General features: G+C 47.6%; 1 protein-coding gene across 1 annotated transcript in view; it reads right to left on the reverse strand.

The window, feature by feature from the left end:
• The window catches only part of CTNNBL1 (catenin beta like 1), a 161,999-nt gene that overhangs the window by 19,427 nt on the left and 128,825 nt on the right, over positions 1-13,747 (reverse strand). Inside the window, exons 12-13 of the mRNA XM_040447091.1 lie at positions 9,239-9,336; positions 7,137-7,217 (exon numbers count right to left, since the gene is read on the reverse strand). Of these exons, the coding sequence (XP_040303025.1) occupies positions 7,137-7,217; positions 9,239-9,336 (179 nt within the window). The remainder of the gene's footprint in view (positions 1-7,136; positions 7,218-9,238; positions 9,337-13,747) is intronic.

Genomic DNA, 13,747 nt, shown 5'->3' on the forward strand with positions numbered 1-13,747 from the left:
GATGCCTCCATGACTGGTGTGCCTTCAATTTCTAAATTTACTGAAAAAGCAAAACAAAACAAAAATACTCATGATCGCTCATTTGAATTTTGACAACATTTAAGCCAGCCTTGAGAGAACCGAGAGCTTCCCTGATAGCAGATACAAGAACACAAGGCCAGAGAAGAACAATCCTGTTGGGGGTGCTGAGAAAGTAAGATGGGTCCCTGCTTGTGAAGACTTAACTTTAGAGGGAGACAGTGACGAGTATACAGGCCAAAAAACACTTACAATAACAGCTACCACTTACGGCGTACTTCCTCGTGCCAGAAACTATTCTAAGTGATTTATACGTATTAGTTTATTTCATCTTCCCTGCAACCCTTCAAGATACGTATGATTATTCCCCTCCTTTTCCTGATGAGGAAACTGAAGCAGAGGCCAGATGTGGGTCTGTGTGGTGCAGGCTGGAGTGCACAGGGGGCCCTGAGGGCCCTGGGGGCCCCGGTGGGGCCAGGAGGGCAGGGGAGGCTTTCTGCAGGAACCGGCTCAGCAACTCGGAGCAGCATGCTTGGCACACAGGACACATTCAACCTGCATTTACGGACTGGCTTTTCTGCCAAAGCTCTTAAAGATAAGGAGGAATAAGCCCGTTGCAGGGAAGGGGTGTGAGGAAGATGGCATGGAGAGGAATTCTGGGCAAACAGCAGAAGGCTGGAGGAAGCAAAGGTTACGCAGGCGCAAGCGGTACAGAACGGCGTTTGCACATCCCAAGGGGAAGGGCGGTGAGGGAGGGCTGCAGCTGGGCGGCAGGCAGGGCCCGGGAGGAGTTTAGAGCACAGCCTGCAGGTAATGCAGAGCCAGCGTGTCCTGGGTCTGGGTGGAGGAGTGCCGTAATGTGCTGTAATTTTAGGAAAATCTCTGGTTACTGTGCAGGGAATGAATCGGAGAGGACGGACCTCTGCAGGGAGACTGGTTGGTGAGGAGGGTGCGGCACTAACACGGGAGGAAAAGATGCTGGCTGTCCGAGTGTGAGTAGCGGTGGTGAGGACAGGGGAGCACGAAGAGCCTGGACAGAGGGTGGAGGTAAAACTATACCAGATGGATGCGCGGTGGGAGGAGGAGGAGAGAAAGGAGGAAGAGGATGATGCCCAGGTTTCGACCTGGTTAAACTGGTGAGTGGCCCCGGCACGGCGGGGGGCGGGGGGCGGGGGGCGGGGGGCGGATGATACACGGTTAGGGCCACAGACTGGGCTCTGGACTCACTGAGCCACAAAGCCTACAGGTGATGTCCTGTGCGAGTGGCTGTGAGAGTCTGCAGACACTTGGGGAGTCACCAGCGCATGGCTCTGATCTTACCAGGCCCGCATCAAGCCTGTGAGGATGGCAGGGGGGAGCCCACAGTCCCACTGAAACCGGGGGTCAGGGAAGATGAGAAAAGCCAGAGTGCGCAAGCCCACACCGCGAGGCAAGTGGCAGGGGCACAGGACCAGAACTGAGCCCCTCTGACTTCCTTTCTGGGGGTAGGGAGAAAGGCGGACTGATTGGGAAGGGGGCAGGCAGGGGGCCACAGAGGATGAGCAGGCATATGGCTAAGTCTGTGGGTGTCTAAGCGACAGGAAAAAGCACCAGGACACGGCCTCCCCCACCATCACGGGCTTCTACCGTCGGCTGTGTTCTGGCAAATTCATGGACTGAACATTCATGGAGAAAGTTTTGGGAACTGGTTTAAACAACAGCCGAGAGGAACTCTTAGCAAGATTCTCCTTTTTTAAGGATGTCCCAGAAGCTTGCAGCACAGTTAGCATAAGAATCAAAGGCGGTCTCCGACTTATCCTGTCTATATCCTTACCCAGTGCTCTAGGACCACGTACCCCACGCATGCATTCCTGTGCTCTACCCACTTCTGTACAAAACCTTAAATGAGTTTCAAATGCTAAAGAAATAGCCCAAGTCTGTTTCAGACATCAAGTCCTGTGGATACTGTTTCATCACAAGGAGTCCATCTTTCTCTTTCCAGGATAAAGCCTAGAATGATTTAACTGTGGCAAAATTAGCATGCAATTTGTAAGTCATTACAGTGCAAAGTATGTGGTGAGAACACTTTATTGAATAAACCTGCTGAGTATAATTTTCCCAGGAACTAAAAAAGGGAAACCTCTCTCCAAGGCTCTCCTCCCTCTTTTAAAATTCCTGCCAGTACCTATATAATTATGTCTCACTTCTGACAGTCAGGAGCCAGGCGTCTCTGTACATTTAACCAACAGAAGCCAGAAGGAACCAACGAGAAGTCAAGACAACTTTCCAACACCAGGGACCTCGGTATTTTCTGGGCTTTGTGTTGTTGGGGGAGTCAGGTGAAATCTGCTGAGACAAGCATCCTGAATATTTACAGATCATGGAGAACTGCTGCTCACCAGAAGAGTCTAAGAACTGCATGCCCTTTAAAAGTTCAGGTCAAATCTTGTAACCAGGAGCCCCGAGGGCAAGTCCAGATACACTGTGGCCCTGGAATCAAACAGTCGCAGAACAAAACATGGAAGCAGCGTGTCACTGTGCCCAACGTGGAAGTCTTTGACAGCCACAAATCACTGCAGGAATGCGATTCGAACTGAATTTGTGTGGAATTACCAGGTTGTCCTGTAGACTCTTAAGTAGGAGGATTTTACCTTGTTGAACTCTGCCACAGTAGGCCACAGAATCTACACGGATGTCCTCAGATAAGTTTGATGATGGGACCAATTATAACCGTTTATGTATTTTTGAGAGAGAGACAGAGAGAGAGAGAGAGGGAGGGAGAGAGAAAGCAAGCGAGCATCCAGATAGGGGAGGGGCAGCGAGAGAGGGGGACAGATCATCTCAAGTGGGCTCTGGGCTGGCACCAGAAAGCCTGACGTGAGGCTCGAACTCACGAACCGTGAGATCACAACTTGAGCCAAAGTCGGACACTCAACTGACTGAACCACCCAGGATGATGGGGCTAATTATAGAGCAAAGAAAAATTAGGGTTAAAAATGAGAGTCAAGAAAAAGAAAATGAGAGTTACGGAATAATGTAGAAAAAACCCAGGACCCTCAATTTTCCTTCACACCCAAGGACAAATGTTAATTGCATCTCAGGAGCAACGGTCCTTCGTTTACTGCATGTCGGTCACTATGTAAGTCCTGAGAATATGCTGAACGAGACAGACTACAACACCAGAGACACAGTAAACAAATAACTTATGACAGGCTGTGAAGAGGCACCGGGGATGGGGGTGCTGCTTACATACGGTGATCACTGAAAACCTGTCTGAGGAGGTAACATTCAGGCCGAGACCTGAAGGTGGAGGGAAGCACCACACGAGAAGAGCCAGGACGGAGGGGAGAAGCAAATGCAAAGGCTGTGGGGCAGGAAGGAGTGCACAGTGGCAGGAGAGGACCTTAACAAAATGGGGAGCACCCCGATCGTGCAAAATCTCGCCGCGCTAGGAGAGTCGGAAAATGTGAGTGCACGTAGGGGCGATGGGGATGCAAACAGGCCTTAAAGAGACGACGGAAGATTGTCTGGCCACCGGCTATGTGCCAAACCCTGAGAATCAGCTTTCAGCTTTCGCCAGATCGCTCCTTTTGTAATTCCCCTAAGTACACAGGTTGGGACACACACCTTGAAAAGAAAACAGCCCCAAGGAAGAAAATAAGGCAGGGAACTTAAGCTGTTTGTCCAGTCAGAAACAAGAAAGAAGTCGGGCTCTAAAGCCCATGCTCCCCCTTCTCATCCTGGGTTCCTGTGGTTTAACTTACCACTCACCCCCCACTGGCTTCCCGCTGCCCCTCCGCTGCTCCTGTTCCTCTTTAGTTGGATATGCCTGACACGTCTCCCATCTTTTCAAGTGCGGCTCAAGTCTTGCCTCATGCGCAGAACAGCTGAGGGTGCCCCTAGGCGCAGCCGACTGCTCCCCGCTCCCCGGGGACCTCCGGCCCTCGCCAGCAGCGCCGCCCCTGGGGCCCCTTCTTCCACCGGCATCTCTGACTCTCACCCCTGCCGGCGGCTAGCCCAGTGCTTCGCACAGAGCAGGCGTCTGAGAAGTATTTGCCCAACAACTGGATTCTCTCCAGTGAATCTGGGTCAATTGCAAACCACGGCCATTTGCACTGTGCCCAAGAAAGTCTGAAGTTTGCAGTGAAGAAGGGGGCTCTGAGACACTAAAAATGTCAATACCTGACCCCCAGTATCTGGGTCAATACCTGACCCTGTTATCTAAGGTCTTTTTTGTTGCAGACTTGGCAAAGTGTGTGAGATATTTATTCATTACTGATCTAACGGTCAATGTCATCAAACGCCTGAGAAATAAGCATTCAATTCGAGTCAACAAATATTTGCTGAGTTCCCAACGGGTGTAGGACATCCAAGTTTAATGGAGACGGGGTGGGGTGAGGCAGCAAACTGCTCATGACTTAACAGAGAAGACTGCATGCGGGAGAGGTGAAAAGGAGGTCGTTTTGTTCTGAGCCACCGTCCACCTGCGAGGCGGCTGCATCTGCCAGGATGGAGCCGGAGTGCTGGCAGAGAGCGCTGCTCACGCATGCATCCTTCGCCCCCCACCCTGCCCTGTCTCTCTGCGCAGCGCCGAGACTGCTGGGCACTAATGGCCTTGGAATGTTTGCCAGTGCCCAGCAAAACGGCCTTGGCATCAAGGAGACAGAGGTCTGTCAGGGAATGGCAGGGGCCCCGGTGCCCGTGGCACACAGAAGCTCGGTGAATGCCGGGGGCAGAGTGGCTGCGGCAATTACTCTCCGTCGGTGCTAATCAATTTCACACCCTCTTCGATGTTGATAACAGATAATCTGGTGGGAAGCAGGCCAAGTTTCCCACCGGCCGCGAGCAGGCTGCCCCCCCTCGCGCCCAGCAGCTTACTCGGTCTCCATCAGCAAAACGTCTACTCCAGCTTCCCCTCAAATGACGTAGATGACGGTGCCAACTTTGGTCTGGCAGGGGGACTCCTTCTGGGACAGATGGCAAGGGGGATGCCCTCAGGAAAAGGACTGCCCGACTAGCTTAAAAGTTGACAAGAACTGCAAAGGGAGCTAGGAGCACCAAGCAGGGGCCACGGTTCCTCCAAATTCAGCAAGGTGCTTTACATACTTTATGCTTAGTGTTATAACAACCCCAAGAGGGAAGTGTTATTTCCATTTTACAGATGAGAAAACCGGAGTTTAGAGAGGTCAGCTCATCTGTCCGAGGTCTCAGAGCCAGGACGTGGCAGAGCTGGGATTCAAACTCGGGGTCCTGCGATTCCCCACTCACCAACCTTTTCTCCGACGCCGCTGCTCCTCTGTATTCGGGACAGTTCGGTCACTGATCAGCCTCTCACTCTGCATGTCCTCCACCCCGCTGCTAAAAACTGGCAGGGTCCCTAGAGGATGTTCACTTGAACCTGAGGCACTACTTTAAGTAGAGGAGGACCTGAGAGGTCACCTCTGCTGCTACATTTCAGTTAGGGAATGGGCTACATGAAGCATGGTTTGACGAGCCACGGCCAGGCAGGGACTGAGAGGCGGTGCTTGCCTAAAATTCCAGGTCTCTAGACCCCCAGGTGCTCTCTCTCTCCGTGAAAACTTCCTCTAGCAGATAACACGGGTCTTCAGCCAGAGCTGGAGTTCTAACTGTCTCATGGCTGTGTCCCTCCAAAAGTCCAGGGAAATTTCAGTTTGTTTCTAATTATCATTCAGATGAAGAAAAGGAAGCCATCACTCTGGCACTTAAATAGTCACTAAGCGGCCATCCTCATAAGTTACCGGAAAGGGAAGAAAAGACGGAAAAGGAAACCTCAATCAAAGGATAAATTAAAGGCAGTGGGAGGGTGGAACGAAGCAACTGCGTGCCTAACATGCTGGCATCTGAAGTCCAGCCTCAGAATTCAGTCCCAGCCTTTTATCTTGCAGTAGCATCAGCGTATAAACGAAGAATGTCCCAGGCAGTCAATTCAATCAATCAACAAACATCTGAGGACTTACTAGGTTTAGGCAAATCACAAGAATGATAACCACAGCTATCTGTCCACTGGCATTCATAAATGGAGGTGCATATTTTGTAAAAAGGGAGGGGTAGATACGAGGGGTGAAGAGAAACAGGACAGACAACAGGGTCACCGTCTCCCCTCCAAGCTCTCGCTCTGGCCTGAGGCCTAGCTTGAGGGCAAATGCTAGTGTAAGTCCCTGTGCACACAGCCCGCCCCGCAGCCGGACTGTCCCAACACGATGGGACCAGGCGCTGAAACTGACTCTCCCACCGGTGAGGGTCAAAAGCCTCAAGTGCGCTTTAAGGCAAGAAGAATGAAAAGAGAATGGAGTGATACGGCAAATCAAGATCACAAGGGAAATGAAGTCTATTACAGACTTTGAAAAAAGCAAGGAAAGGATCCTTTTGCAATGTGACCAAAGACTGAGGAATGTCTCGCAGGGGTGAGAATACAGATCGACATTAAACAACAGACAAGAGTCTCTGCCCCAGTGAAGGAGACAGATGAGAAAGACAGAGGCCAGAGATGGCAGAGAACAAAACGGAATCAGGTGGAAAGTACGGAAGGCAGGACACCAGCACAGCAAACACAGTCCCTCAAGACAAAAACCTAACAAATTTCATTTTCAGCAGCTGCCAGCAGAAGAAATTAGGGTCGGTCCTCTGGAACCTGCTATGCAGGCTCCGCTGCGGTGCCTCTGAGTCTCCCTTCTCCGGGTCTCCAGTTTTTCATCTGGATTCAGTGACCTCAGACTTCCTTTCCAGTTCTTATCCCCTGAGATCACCCTTCCCTCGGGTGCTCCCCTTACGACTACAGCAGCCAGCAGGAGTTTGAACTAAGACAGACTCTGCCAGCTCGGCCAACGTGGTACCAAGTCACAGCCCTGCACTTTGCTCGTGTCAGGGGTACTCGTGCTATCACCCAGACCCTCAGGTCAGACAGGGATCCTTCCTCCGAAAGCACCTCCACTCCTATTAGAAGAGCGGTTATAACCACTGGCAGACGGTCATCCGCTCCATGCTAACACCAGGCTAGGTGGCATGGGGGGGTAGGTGGCACCTGTGCCCTTGCCTGTCCTGCGGGGAGAGAGAAGGTACAAAGAGACCCGAACGGCATGCAAGTCAACAGCCGGCAAAAGACAGGCAGGGATACGTACATGTTTCTCCCCTTCAATCTTCTTGTCGGCCACCTGCATTGCGTCCAGGTATTTAAAATGCAGCTCCATCAGTCTGTCAACCTGAAAGAGAGATGTTTCAGACATGAGTGAGAAGGAAAAAGCACACCAAGGCAAGAGAACAGTGGAGCCCCTCCCAACAGGAGGCCCCTCTACCGCTTGCTTCCGACGTCGGCTACGAGCTCTGCGTAGGAAACCAGCAGGAATGGACGGAAGAGCCAGGGCAGAGCGAGCAGACCCCTGGGGCGGATGCAGTCTGAATGCAGGCCTAGTCCCACAAGGAGGCTGCGTTTCCAGCTTGGCCAGGGCTCCCGCGAATTCAAGTTGTTAAATATAAATAAATAAATAAGAATTCAAGTCCCTTCTTGCAAAGAGAAGGAGCTTGAAGTTACATACTTGATATTCACTTAGAACTTTACAGAAATTTTTTTCCAACTGAAACCTTTCATGTTCGGATTCTACCCCAGAGCTGATCTTTTTTTAAAAAGGTCTGCGTAAAATCTCTTTAGTTGCTTTCGAGTCAGAAGAGAGTACAAGAAAAAAAAACTCTTTCAGCAACTTAAAAAAAGGCCCTGACTTTTGCTCAGCGATAACTTAAAAATCAGTTTTCAACTTAGCAAAAGTCATGCTTCAAACATGGCCCGAGGAACACTCAGTGGGTTTGAAAAAGTTTCATTTTTGCCTAAGACTTCCAAAAGACTGAACAAACACTGTGAAACCAGCCTAGACTTCTAACCTCTCTCTTTACTAGGCTGGCACAGCCACGGCTCTTGGCAACCCTGGTATTTACTCAAGAGCTTACAGTGGTTAACAGCAGATGGTGCTTCAACACGGCATCAGAGTCCAGGAGGACTGTGCCCAAACCCTCTCTGGATAATACCGACGCCCACAAGATCTTGTATATTTCAGTTTACCGAATATTTTCGTGTCCATTATTTCCTTACACCTTACAAAAACCTGAGAATGTGGGCAGGAAAGACAGACAGTGACCCTAATTTTAAAGATGAAGAAACTGAGGCACAGATGTTAAATGTCACCAGGGTGACATGACTGCTAAGGTGTTCTACGCCTGACTTTACGATGGCCTCTTCCCCATGCTATGCTGCCAGTGAGGCTGGAAAAACTGGTCAGAGAGACAGTCATAAACCTCTCTCCGAAGTACAACAAACTTTCAGCCTTACCTGGCAGTGGGAAGGAACGAGATTACTGCATGTAATCAAAGGGACTTTTGTCCTTAATGTCATGCATCTAGAATGATCTAACTTGTGACTAGTGAGTTGTGGGATCATCGTTGAGAGTGATCATGGGCAAATGACATGACTCTAAGCATCGGCTGCTTCTTCTGCAGATGTGAACAATACCTACACAAAGGGTAAACCACACGGTGTTGTGAGAATATAAGGGACAATATATTGTCCCACAAGAATGTAAGGGACCTGCTGAGTCACCCAATCCACAGGAATCATTAAATAGACGGTGGGTCCTATCACTGTTAAAAATCTTTTTTTGGTATGGCACACTAGATAACAACATAATATCTACCTAATCTCATTTACGTGATCATTCCCATGTTCCACAGTCCCTCTAAGGACAGGCTCAACCCTTTCCTTATGTCCACAACGGAGCCTTCATTTCCATCACCACCACCTAGTAAGGACTCATTTAATCTTCCTCTCATTGACTCTTCCTCAAGATGGGAATTAATGTGTCCATCCTACAGATAGGGAAAATGAGGCTCAGAGTGGCACACATCTTGAAAAGAGCAAAACCAGGTTCAAATCCAGATGTCGGAATCCAGAGGCTATGTTCTTAATCGCTTTGCCATGCTGTGCAACCCTTAACCCAAATCCTATTACAACCCACTCTGCCTGGGTCTAAAAATCTTCCTAAGGTGCTGGTTGCTGCCACCCTAAGGTGCTACTGTGCCCAGACGGATGTATCTGGAGATGACAGGCAGAGTCACCAGAACAACCTCTAAGACCCAAAGCAATGCTGGAGAAGGTATTTTAGGGCAGCAGCTCAGCTCAGCACTCCTTTTGCCCTGACGGCCCTGGGCCCCTCCTTACCGCGTAGCAGGCACCCACCTTCTCACTGTCATTTTCAGTGAATTTATTCAGAAGCCGGGTTCGCTGCTGTCCTCTCAGGTTCCGCAGAAGGGAAGCCAGGATCGAACAGACGTGCTCTGGGTTGGGAAGGAGAAAAGAGAACATGCTGTGATCAGAGCAGTAATTATTACCTCTCTCCAAGCCTGCCTTGGTTCTATTGGAGGAGGAGTAAGTAGGCCTCCCTGACTGCCGCTATTGATTAATAAGACAAGAACCTAAACTGTGTCATTGCAAACCTGAACTGATCTTCACATACTGCACAAGAAACATATTCAAAAGCGATGATATCCTCAAGGACAACTTGAGCAAGTGAATCAAAACTAAGTTAGAATTTCTAGTCTGCCTGGAATTAATTGATTTTTATTGTCCACAACAGAACCTTAAACTAATCTCCCATTTGCAGAAATAACCTGTGAACAGAGTATGAATATCAGCTTTGAGATGAGTATATAAAGAACAAGTAAAATGTATTCTATCATATTCTCAAATTACCTTATACTCTTCCCAAGTAAACATCCCAGAATTAAGCAAGAAATATGATAGGGTTCCAGGGTCGCCACTTCTGGTGCAACTAAAACTCCCTACTTCAAGTTCGAAAGCAGCTGGACAGTAAGTACTTCAAAATGGTGACAATGCTTTTTGAGTTCACATAACCCACAGGCTTCTATTATGAGATACTATTTTTCTACCTTGGGAAGAAGAGGGTAATTGAAGGGTATATTATAGGCTTTAGCTGTGAAGAGATTCTTTTCTTTAAAAAGAATTTTTTAAAATCAAGAATAATGACCTTGAAAAGGAGGCAGCAGAAGTCTAGTCGTGGAGAAATGGCAGAGTGAAGTTTATTCTGAAATAATGCCCACCGTGTGGGCAACAAATATTCTATTTGGAGAGGGACTAAGAACATCTTCACAGGTCAGACTTCTCTTGAATTCTCAGAAAGTCACTTGACTATTCATTAAAGCCACAGGTCGGCAATTACCATAGCACAGATTGAGTCTGTTTTTTCCTCACGTATGTCAGAAGTGTTCCTGCCTCTTCACGTCCTTGATTTCTCTCTTCTTAAAACATTTATTTAAAAAGAGAGAGAGAGAGAGAGAGAGAGCGCGCGCATGCACATGCCCAAGCGCATGAAGGGGAGGGGCAGAGAGAGAGGCAGAGAAACAATCCCAAGCAGGCTCCGTGCTGTCAGCACAGAGCAATGTGGGCTCGATCTCATGAACCTTGAGAAATCAAGAGTTGGACGCTTAACTGAGCTACCCAGGCGCCCCTATGTCCCCAATCTCTTAATGCTGGAGTAGGTTGGCATTCTATCTTCCACCTACCTTCACTTCCCTGGGAAGCCCCATGCTAGTCCCACGGCTTTTAAAACCACTTACAACGCGGGTCTGTGGGCCAGTCTTGTTCTCTGAACACAGACTCACGTGTCTGCCTTTCTACCTGCTTTCTGCACGTGGTTGTCAACAGCTCCTTTAAACCGAATACGTCCCAAATCAAACTCCCGATCTGCCTCCTCAGATCTGTTCCCCGCGGTCTTTTCCACCTAGTTAATGGCAACCAGGTTCTCCAGTTCCTCAAGCCAAAAACAGTGGAGATGTCCCTTATTCTCTCTCTCTTTTCTCACAGGTCCCATAGGAAAGAAACCTTGTCCGCTTTCTCTTCACATCATACCTAGAATCCCACCTCTTCTTTCTGCTGCCCCCACTGTGGCTACTTTGGTCCAAATCACCCTCATCCCTGGATGGAATACTCAACAGCCTACTTGTGGGGATCTCTCTGCTTCCACTCTCGGGGGGGCCGCCGCCCCTGCCCCGGCCTAATCTCCATAGAGCAGTCAGAATGATCCTTTAGGTTAAAACCCAAAGTCAGATCCCCTCATTCCTCTGTATAAAACCCTCTGATGGCCCCCAACTCACTCAGACTAAACACTGCTTCTAATGTCAGGCACGCTCCTACTCTGGAGCCTCTGTGCCTGCTGTCTCCTCTACCCGAAATGCTCTTCACCAGATTATCTGCACGGCTCAGTCTTCACACCCAGTTTAATTCAGCTGTGATCTTCTCAGTGAGGCTTCTCCTTGACTCCCCTACTCAAAAAACACTTGTTGGCACAGCTAGTTAACTGGTGAAACAGGCAGAACTCAAACTTCAGCTTACTCATTCAGTCATTCACTGACCACTTGCTGGTCTTTGGGCCTGGCAAACGCTTGGTGCTCAGGGCCCCCAAACAATCAACACATTATCCCTAACCTTGAGGAGCTCCTTGTCTAGTGGGGAAAACAAAACAATAATTACAGTACAGTGTGACAAGTTCCATCGCTGAGGTAGGCACAGGGGACGTGGGGAGCACAGATAAGGGATATCTGACCTAAAAGGATTACCAGTGGAGTAACTAACAACTGAAAATCTTTAAAAAGCCCAAAACAACAGCCATGGCTGACAACCAGGTAGAGAAGAGGAGAGAGCACTGCAGGCAGAAGGAACAATATATGCAAAGGCCATGTCATATCCACATGGAAGAGGGGAGGCCAGTTAGGTGGCAGAGGTTGGATCATGAAGAAAAGTGGCAAGAATCTACTCACGAATTTTAAGCTGGGGAGGACAAGACTAAATTGGGAGTTTTGACCAACCCTTAGCAGCTAGTCCTTTTAGAGATGAAGATTAGGAAAATGTTTCTCTTTCCTGATGAATTTATTGTGCTTATCAGGGTTCCCTCTTTGCCTTGGCTGCTGGGAAGCTCAAAGATGAATTTATGCTCAACTATAGGAAACAATTTCTTTTACCGCCTTATTAGTGATTCCCTCCATGCTCCACCAATGGATTTTAAAACAAAAGTAATGGACGCACATGGTAAAAACCAGACTATACACAAAGGTATAAAATGTATTCAACAAATATTTATTGAACACCTAATATTTGTCTTTTCACAAACTCCTCTCACTACCCTTTTCCTCTTCCCAAGGGGAAGAAAACCTATAGGTAGGTATCTTGTGTACATTTTCAGAGGAGAGGAAAAAAAAAATTATACCTTTCTATATCAGCACATATTTAGTTTTTTTCTAATGGCCATCTAGAATTCCACTGACATTATTTATCATAATTTAGTGCCTCACCCAATCATTAATACTTCAGGTGGTTTCCAGTTTTCGGTTGTTTGTTTGTTTTTGCTATTAGAAACAATGAAGCAATAAACATCCATGTGCACATATTCTGGCAAGTATACTTTAATTTCTGGTAAGGAATACACTTTTGCACGTGTGCAAATTGCTAAGAGTGGAATTGGGGGAGTCAAAAGCTATTTGCATGTGTCAAAAGACACTGACAAATTATTTGCCAAAAAGGTTGTACCAATTCTATGTCCACTCTCAGTGTATACACACACACACACACACACACACACACGCGCACACACACACACACACACACACACGGATAATGGAAGCAGAATTACACATATATTATAAAAGAGTATCTGTTTTCCCATATCCTCGCTCAGATTGGATACTATCCAACTTAAAAATTATGACAACATGGAAGGTGAAAAATAGGATCTTTTTTGATTAGCATGTTTTTGTTCTTGTTACGCACAAGGTTGAGCACCTTTTCTGATATTTACTGACCCCCTGTATTGCTTTATGGGTGAACTGCCTGGCCTTATCCTTTGCCAATTTGATTCCTACAAGCTGTCTGTAAATGAAGAGCATTATCCTTTTGTCATGTATGTTGCAAATATTTCCCCCAGTCTGAATTTGTGTTTTGACAAATTCTTATTCAAACCTAAGGTTTAGTACCACCAGACCGTCCGCTGTAAGTGGCTTCAAATACCTAGTGGCAAGAAGTAGGGTACAATAATAATTGCCACCTATTGTGTATCTATGACAGTAGGCTGATTTGAGTCTGTACACAATTTTCTCATTGAATCATCACTGCTAAGCTGTGAGAAAGGTACTATTCTCATCTTGTAAATGTAAAATCCAAGGCTCAGAGAGGTTAGTTAACTGACTTAAGGTACATGTCCTTCAGTCAGTGGTGGGAACTTAGGTTTGAACCTAAGATGCCTGACTGTAAACAGTAAGCTTCCCTCCTATGTTGTTATATGCTTCCCACATATAAAAGGTAAACATCAAAGCTTTTATAGATGAAAGATAAAACAGACCAGAAACTAAACCATGCAAAGCCTGACAATGTACTTCATGTGGCGCTCATTGTGTCCAAAAGATTGGCACTATGTAAATGTGGATTTAAAAAAAACTCTACAGTTTTAATGAGAGGAAAACGAAGCAAAAGGCCATATGGAGTAAGACATGAATAACAACCCCTCTTTCCTCTCTTTTACTGAATTACTCTTTCCAGAAGCGGTTTCTACCAGATTCCAAATAAAGAAGAGACTTTGGGTTTTCGGCAGCTCTGCAGATACTGAACCAGAACTTCTCAATTTTCCCTTTGACTCTTGCTGATTGAATGGACGGGAAAGAGCTACAAGAGACCATTCTC

This window comes from Herpailurus yagouaroundi, unplaced genomic scaffold (genome assembly GCF_014898765.1).
Source record: "Herpailurus yagouaroundi ecotype Mexico unplaced genomic scaffold, PumYag 196, whole genome shotgun sequence".
Taxonomy (NCBI): Eukaryota; Metazoa; Chordata; class Mammalia; order Carnivora; family Felidae; genus Herpailurus; species Herpailurus yagouaroundi.